The sequence below is a fragment of the Cyclopterus lumpus genome, chromosome 2, assembly GCF_009769545.1.
Source record: "Cyclopterus lumpus isolate fCycLum1 chromosome 2, fCycLum1.pri, whole genome shotgun sequence".
NCBI lineage: Eukaryota > Metazoa > Chordata > Actinopteri > Perciformes > Cyclopteridae > Cyclopterus > Cyclopterus lumpus.
The window spans coordinates 4,858,997-4,867,776 of record NC_046967.1 but is presented as its reverse complement, the minus strand read 5'-3'; the positions used below and the strand labels follow the sequence as shown (position 1 = coordinate 4,867,776).

At 43.4% G+C, this 8,780-nt stretch overlaps 1 protein-coding gene across 1 annotated transcript; it reads right to left on the bottom strand.

The window, feature by feature from the left end:
- Positions 1 to 2,041: 2,041 nt before the first annotated feature.
- On the bottom strand, positions 2,042 to 7,067 carry LOC117742354 (tubulin alpha-1C chain-like). Its single transcript, XM_034549588.1, has 4 exons — positions 6,939 to 7,067; positions 4,391 to 4,613; positions 3,605 to 3,753; positions 2,042 to 3,495 (listed from the first exon to the last, which is right to left on the bottom strand). Exons 1-4 carry the CDS (start codon positions 6,939 to 6,941, stop codon positions 2,521 to 2,523), a joined length of 1,350 nt encoding a protein of 449 aa, XP_034405479.1. The 5' UTR covers positions 6,942 to 7,067; the 3' UTR covers positions 2,042 to 2,520.
- Between the last annotated feature and the right edge of the window lie 1,713 nt (positions 7,068 to 8,780).

Sequence of the window (8,780 nt, the reverse complement as noted above, 5' to 3'; positions counted from 1 at the left end):
TGCACGTGCTCATGTTTTAGTAGTTGCAGAGTCATCTTTTATACTTTCTACTGGTTTAAAACCACTCGATGCTCCTTGTAAATCCCCGGTTTACAAAACGTAACAATATTTGTTTTGTTCTGTAAACTTGATTTGAAACGTGTGTCTTTCTTAATTTGTTAATTAAAATGCTATCTGGTGAATTATATCAAGTGTTATTTCTCTCGTGCACGTCCGTCTGCTTCAGGCACCATCAGTGTTACGCGTCCTGTGATTATGAACTGTCGGACATTATTCATAATATATTCACGTCTGGAGTTACATTTATAAACCGCGATCGACACACGAGGAGGAAAAACATCTGTTAATCTCAAATTGTCATAATCCCACCCTCCTTCCCCCGTCGCATTGGCTATTGGTTGCCATGTCAACGTGTTTCGGTAGCCTTGGCTACGGCTGCTCTCCGGCTGGTGACGCAACGTCCTCAAACTCGAAGTAGTGCCTGCCTGTTTGTGTGAATACAGAGAGCCTTGTATTTATATATGTGTGTAGATGTATTTAATATTAAAGAACAATGAATGGGTCGCGTTTAAAGGCTGTTTTTGTGTCTCGTGGAGGAAGTACTCAAGATCTTTAAAGAAATACTACCTCAATCTAAAAATACTCCATGACAAGCAAAAGTCCTAAATAAGTACTTTAGTGAATGTACTTTCCACCTCCGGTGTCTTGAACACGAACATCTCAGAACCTCTGTTCCTCTTTTCCTCATAGTCCCTTTCCTTAGTAAACCTGCTAAAGTTTAAAAAGGTTCAATGTAAATAATGCACAAAGAAAAAGGAGGAAACTCCAAATAATTGTGGTAAAACGACTCCTAAAAAAAACAACAGATGATATCACTGTTTTATTACCCGACATAATACAGTTCATCATTCAGGCGAAGGAAAACGAGTAAAGTAACACTTTGGCTCCTGAGCCCAGTCGTCCCTGCCTGTACATGTAGTGAAACTGTACAGGGTGCTCCTGTAATCAGCTGTTGTCTCTTGTTTGCTGCAGCGCCCGACTGTAAACTGGTGTCCTGGTGATCCTGGTCCTAGTCGTGGTCCCACGTTGCTATCGGCACCTTTTAAATGTCCTTTTGTCATCACGAGGCCGCGACGGTGTTTGTGCCCGTCAGCAGTCTAAAAACGCCATCCTTTTTAAACCCGTACACGGAAGTAAATGTCACGGAATAGGAGACAAAAAACATTTTTTTCCCTCCGTCCTCCTTGACCTTTATAAATCCCCGGTCCACACTGCTCAAATTCAGCCTTAATTACATCAAAGCAATTACAGAGCCAATAAGAAGGCCTCGTCCTCCGAGGAAAGGAAAATGTCCAGTGGCAAACTTCAGAAACTATGTATTAAGGAAATAAGTCGGTCTCTGGTGGACCTGCACAGAAAGACTATAGAAGGATGTTTTCTACTGTAGCAAGATAAATAAATGAGCATTTACAGTAGTCAGCAATATACAAACTTATTTAACTGGAAGAACGCAGAAAAACAGCACAAAATACATAATCACTGATTTAGCCAGGGTTGTGTATTTAGTGTGAATATTATGCATGTAAGCTCCCTCAGTGGCTTGAGATTCATCAGCTCTCAGTAAAGAGACACTGCCATCTGGTGGTGAAACACCCACAGCTCAACCCACAAGTACGAAATTCAGGCTTAAGTAAAAGTGAGAGTTCAAGTGGACACTCAAGTTCACTGGATGTTAAATCTGAATTAAGGCTCCTAGTTGAGTTCCTAGATGCAGTTTATTCGAGCTGAGAAATACGCCATGGCCTTTATATGTATACAAGTATTTTGATTTGGTTCTTTGTGTAGTTTGAAAATGAGGAAAAGTCCATTTAAATGTGAATATCCAGATGCTAAATGGAGTTTCTCTTGACAAGAAGTGTCTATTTATATGATTAATTATACAGTGAACTCGTGATTAGAAACACTAAGACATGAATTAAAATATAGCCAGAGGTAAAAAAAAAAATTGGCCCAACTAGAAGAAAGTCACGTGACAGAAAGATTGTAGTTCTGTTGAAGTTTATTCATCCATCAAGCTGGTTTCAGCACCACAATTAAGATTTGCTCATTTTCCATCTTTACATAATCGTAAAAATAAATATTTGGGTTTTGTGCAGTTTATTGAACACAATCATTAGCAGACAACAAGCGGCAGGGTGATGAATAAATCAATCAAAATAAATCAAATACAGATGTTAATCTTGGAGTCGTGAAGTTGGTCTTAACAGCTTTATTTAGAAAAGGATGTAAAGGCACAGTCTCTCCCATTGGAGTCATTTTTTAAACCGAACACCAGGGGATTTAGCTCAGACAAATCGCTGCTCCGCAGTAACATTAGTGTTTAGAGGTCTACATACAAGTTGTTGAACGGCACATTGACACCCGGCATGCTTCTGGAGGAGATTTTAAATCATAAACTGATGGATTGAGCGAGAACTTTACCCTTTCTTTAAAACGGCGCTACTTATAAACAATGTACTTTTAATACTCCTCCCCCTCTTCATCTTCTTCAAACGAGTCCATGCCCACCTCCTCGTAATCCTTCTCCAGGGCGGCCATGTCCTCTCTGGCCTCCGAGAACTCCCCCTCCTCCATCCCCTCCCCGACGTACCAGTGGACGAAGGCCCGCTTGGCGTACATCAGGTCGAACTTGTGGTCGAGTCGGGCCCAGGCCTCAGCGATGGCGGTGGTGTTGCTCAGCATGCACACGGCCCTCTGCACCTTGGCCAGGTCTCCGCCGGGCACCACGGTGGGCGGCTGGTAGTTGATGCCCACCTTGAAGCCGGTGGGGCACCAGTCCACAAACTGGATGCTGCGCTTGGTCTTGATGTTGCTGATGGCGGAGTTGACGTCTTTGGGCACCACATCGCCGCGGTACAGCAGGCAGCAGGCCATGTATTTACCGTGGCGAGGGTCGCACTTCACCATCTGGTTGGCGGGCTCAAAGCAGGCGTTGGTGATCTCCGCCACGGTGATCTGCTCGTGGTAGGCCCTCTCTGCGGAGATAACCGGGGCGTAGGTGGCCAGGGGGAAGTGGATGCGGGGGTAGGGCACCAGGTTGGTCTGGAACTCAGTCAGGTCCACGTTCAGGGCGCCGTCGAAGCGCAGGGAGGCGGTGATGGAGGAGACGATCTGGCTGATGAGGCGGTTGAGGTTGGTGTACGACGGGCGCTCGATGTCCAGGTTCCTCCGGCAGATATCGTAGATGGCCTCGTTGTCTACCATGAAGGCGCAGTCGGAGTGCTCCAGGGTGGTGTGGGTGGTCAGGATGGAGTTGTAGGGCTCCACCACGGCCGTGGACACCTGGGGCGCCGGATAGATGGCGAACTCCAGCTTTGACTTCTTGCCAAAGTCTACCGAGAGGCGCTCCATCAGGAGGGAGGTGAAGCCAGAGCCGGTTCCTCCACCGAAGGAGTGGAAGATGAGGAACCCTTGTAGTCCTGTGCACTGGTCCGACTGGACGAGAAAAAGAAACCATTAAAGAACTTTTAAAAACTGACTTAAGACTATGCAGCCCCACCTCCCTTCAACAACGGCGTAAAGATGTTGTGCCTTTTTTTCGTACCAGTTTGCGGATTCTGTCGAGGACATTGTCGATGTGCTCCTTGCCGACAGTGTAGTGACCTCGGGCGTAGTTGTTGGCGGCGTCCTCCTTTCCCGAGATCAGCTGCTCTGGGTGGAAAAGCTGCCGGTACGTACCTGTGCGAACCTCGTCTGGAGAAAGAAGGGGGCACGTTAACGGACGTTTAAATTAGCGCGAGCGTTACGGTCGATACCGAATAAAGTAAATCCTACAGCATTTTGAATGAGGAACCATAACGTTACAATACAAATAACAGAGTATTAGAAAATATGACCAGAAGCAGAAGACATGACATTTAATAAATATGTAAATTACATTTAGAATGGGAAATAAGTTAATATACATTTGCCAATATTTGATAAAATAGCTGATCTCTTCAAAGATTTTAGTTCAATGTGGATTTGCTATGCTTTATGATTTTATATTACAGTAATTTATTAATGCATGAGACATGTTCACTTTGTGAACTAAGAAACAGACTAATATATTCAAACAATTTATCAGTGTGAGACTGCACAAATAAAAAAAAAAAAAAAAAAAAAAAAGAATTTTAAGAAAAGTGAGCCTTCGAGATCCTATTGGCCGATTCAAACAGAGGTGGGCGTGAACAAAAGGAAACGCGACTGCTGATTTTCAGACTTGAAAATGAACTTTGTTCTAAATATGTCACATAAATGACTGACTCACTTGTTATTAATCTCTATAGCTTCGTTCTCTCGAACTCCTTAAATTTGAAAGTATCTTTTGACAACCATTAGACCTCCTCACCAATCACAGTGGGCTCCAGGTCGACAAAGATGGCCCTGGGGACGTATTTCCCATTGCCGGTCTCACTGAAGAAGGTGGTGAAGGAGTCATCATAGCCTCCTTTGGGCTTCTCACTGGGCATCTGGCCGTCGGGCTGGATGCCGTGCTCCAGACAGTACAGCTCCCAGCAGGTGTTGCCCATCTGGACACCAGCCTGGCCGACATGGATAGAGATACACTCTCGCTGTGGAGGAACACAACATATTTACATTTAAGTTATTGAAGATATACTTAATGGACACCTTGCAGCATCAAACTTAATTAAACCATGCAAGCCAAACCCCATACACACATATTTAAGTGAAGCAAGTCTGCTGGGTAACTTTGAGCAAATAAACAAAACATGGTGAGTCACGACGCTGCATAGTCCCTTTAATTAACATGTTCTTGCCCGTTTCTACAGAAGCCAAAGTGCTTCCACACCCTCCAGAAGTATGTCTAGTTACTTGTAAATTATGTGGGTGGAGGCAACTGGTGCACGCCGACTGAAACGAGTTAGGTCGCATCTGTTGGGGAGATTTGGCCCGAGGAGCTAAAGACGAGTCACTCGTCCCGTGATGAGGTGAACGCGATGAAAGTGTAGTAGAGACTAGCATGTAAAACAATATAGTATATCATGTCAAACACTCTGTAGTGATAAATGGGGCAGCAGCTGACCTTTACAGAGGGAACGAGAGGTCCAGTGAAATGAGTTAATACAATTCCGGTTGTATTTACCATTTATTAGAATAATTTTAAAACGAGTTACATAATACAATACAAAAGTGGAGTGACCTACTTTCCTTCACATTAGCCACACATTGTGTTTAAAAGCATATAAACACGTTGATGAAACTAGTGCAATGCATGCAATTAAGGGTGGGGGTGGAAATAAAGAGTTAAAGTAATGGTTGTAATCAACCAATGTAATCATATCTGGATGCAATCATGAATGGAGATATTGTGACATCCATTTCCTGAACTAAAGTTCAATTTTTTTTTTTTTCCTAAAGACTCTATTAATTGTCATGCATATGAAGGCAGATACTGTGATATAATATTCTGGCTGAATGACTCAGGAGTTGAAACATGTTTTTCAAAAAGGTAATAAAATGGTTGATCCCCCTCAGTGGCATTACTGCAAACCACGAACAGCCCACGTGACCCTTCACCCTGAACACTTTTAGCTTCATTGTGGGCTTTTGTTTTGAGTTGTGCTCCTGCTGGCCTCCCCCCCCCCCCTTGAAGCAGCTCGTGATGAGGGAGGGGGCCGCATGGGAGCTGCCAACTATGGCATGGCAGCCAGCTATTTTGAGTCCACTCACACGGCCGTCCCGTCTGCCCCACTGACCCGACGTGCTTCAACTGCGCATTAAAATGACGCAGGATAGAAATGACGCAGACTGCGCCACAATTTTTTTTTTGATACGCCCCCCCCCCACACACGCGAACCAGATAACTGCGAAAGACGGGATGTGAGAAAATGGGCGTGGCTGTGTCGCAACACGCCACATTGTTGCGCGCTCGACCGGAGGACGCTACATTTCCTGGCAATGGCGGCGGAGGGAGTGACGACCAACTTCCTGTATCTTGTCCTGAAACTACGTCAGAGCCACCGACGGGGCCTAAACAGCAGACAGACAACACAGAGGCGCTTTGTGTTTGAAGCCCCCCCTCATTAAATTCAAACCAATTGGAGGCATGTTTTGCGACATATTCTTCCATGTCGAAGCGCAAATGGCCCAAACAGGAAGTGTCAGACCTAAAACCAGTTGGGGAACCAGACAGTTCTGGTGTTGGACTCTTCCACTAAGCCGTTTTCACTAATCAAAGTTGAAAAGGGGAAGGTCAGCGTCCTGAACTGCTGCTGGAGAATTAATCTAAGCTCTAGATTAATAAAAAATTAAAAAAAGTTGAAGAGTTTATTTCGTCACGTGTCTGGCCTCATGTTTAACATGAAAACAGGCCTCTCCTGGTTATTTTAAATAATTCATCTCCATCTCCGAGGGGTGATTTTCTTCTTAAAGTCAAAGCCGGCCTGACGCTGCAGGAATGCAGCAGCAGCTTATCGGCCCGATGGCGCACAGAAATAGAACTGTAAAACACACAAGCGGCCTCTGTGAGCCACATCAGCATTCCCAAAGCCGGGCAAACAAGCACGCCCTGCTTACAGGCGCGCATATGGAAACGGTTAACCTTTCCAGAGCTGGAGCTACACGTCTGCTAACCCACTTACCGCTCATTCACATTAATGTCCGTCAAGTTATAACATTTTAAAATTAAATATGGTTTTAAAGTGCTGGAGAAATGGTTAAATGTTGCTTCAGTCGCAAGTGAAGGCCTCGAGTAGAAACCAAGGGCGCAAAAGTGAAGCTTGTGGCAGGTTTTTGGAGGGAAAGTACGCAGATGCAACAGGAAAACTACCATTACATGTTTCCTGCGACACAATGCAGTTATGGATCAAGCGGAATTGTGCGCGCGTGGCTCTCATTTTCAGGCGCGAGCCCGTAATAACAGTATCAATACTCACCATTTTGGTTGTTCTGATTGTCCTTTAAGGAAGAGAAATTCAAACTTGCAGACTCTCACAGGCACCTATAATGAGATCTCTGTGAATGAAGTCCAGTCTGAATGTGACGCACGCGCCTTTATACCCACTGCAGAGGGCGCAGGAGGAAGAGGAGGAGCCGCAAACAGCTGCAGCTTTGTCCTGGGCTGACATACCGCTTCCTGTTGGGCACTTTCAGAGTAAAAGGAAAACTGAAATTTAAGAGAAAGAGAGAAATGTAGTACTTTTTACTTACTTTTAAAAGCATTTTACTTGACAGTTGATGAGATTAAAGGACACGATTAAAGGCCTTTTTTAAACGCAAATCACTGGACTACACATTTAATAGATATATTAATGTAGACATATTCATAAACCACACAGAAGAAAAGGGATTTAAAAAAAATGTTTTTTAGATTTCTGAGAGAATAAAAAATTGGTAAAATATTCTGTTTCTAAAACGTATTTAATATTGTTGAGGTCGTTCACCTAAAACGGTAATGCAGGTTTCAGCCACTAGATGGAGTGCTTATCATAATGATTGTGTGCCCTCTTCCTCAAACATTCCCACACTGCTGTCTTTAGTTTGGGTCATTTTAAAGGAGCAGGTCACAACTTTAGGTTCAGATTAAAGTACTTCAACTCAATATAAATATACCTAAAAAAAACATACAAAAAACAAAAAGCAGATCCAACCAGATCCTGGAAGTGGAAGCTTTATGACCGACACCAATATAGAGCCACATGTATGCCAGTATATTAAAGCATTTACTCAATGATATCTTATATATTCCCTATTTTAGCGAGTCACAGTCTGTTCGTTTGTTTTATATCTCTCCAGCTGCTGTCGAGGTTTTGTTCACATTGTGAGTCATAACATCCAAATTGTGTTGTTTAATTTTTGATTTCACATATCATTTTTCTCCAATCAGTACAACCAACAAAATAGATAAGTATGAGGTGTTAAAAATGTGAGTCCAGATGTGTGTTTTTATTATTATAGCAGCAGTTTCAGTGAGATTAGCTGCACTGTGAGGCTTTGTGATGTTGGGTAAAAGGGAAGAAAAGATGCAGCATTTCTGTTTTTTTACCCCACAAATGTTCTCGATTTATTGTGTTTGCGGGCGCCGCCTGTCCATCACTCTTTACAGGAATGCAGAGCTGATCCAGGAGCCTTCAGAGGCCCGAGCCCATTGCACCAGGCCTTCGCCTCTCAACGTGAACGTCCTCATAATCCTCAAACGAACCCCTGAGTCCTCCAGAGCCCTCATCCCCTCAACCGCTCTCTACTCTTCAAACACTCCCCATAGCATCTTTTTTTGGGGGTGAGATAGTTTGCGATTGTCGGATAACGGAGCTCTTTTCCAAGTGTTGTGTTTTGGCCTCCTCCCCTCGGAGCTCCACAGATTACTTTTCTTTTACATCTTCCTGGTGAAGCTGTTTCTCCCCCCCCCCCCCCTCCTCCTGACACTCTGCCAGCTTTTTTATTTCGACCTATTCTTAAATGTGACGAGGACATTTTGTGCTGCAAAAAAATCAAAATTCTCCATCTTGAGTTCTTTAGTGAAGCCGTGCATTTGTACGAACAAGCAAAGACACACTAGGTCATACAGACTACATATATTTCACCTTATAACTCGCAGAAAGCAACGGTACAATATAATTCATTGCATGAATCAAATGAGGCCACGTTATACTTTTAATTTAATTTAATTTTGTTGCAGGAACCGTGTTGTCCAACGAAAAGAAATATCAAAGCAGTATATATATATATATATATATATATATATATATATATATATATATATAATTATATATTGTTAA

Bases quoted from the DNA above. Each gene is read 5' to 3' on its own strand.
- LOC117742354 (XM_034549588.1), bottom strand. The intron at 3,754-4,390 runs GTGAGGAGGTCT...TTCTTTCTCCAG, and splicing joins CCTGGAGCCCACTGTGATTG to ACGAGGTTCGCACAGGTACG. The intron at 3,496-3,604 runs GTACGAAAAAAA...TTTCTCGTCCAG, and splicing joins TCGACAGAATCCGCAAACTG to TCGGACCAGTGCACAGGACT.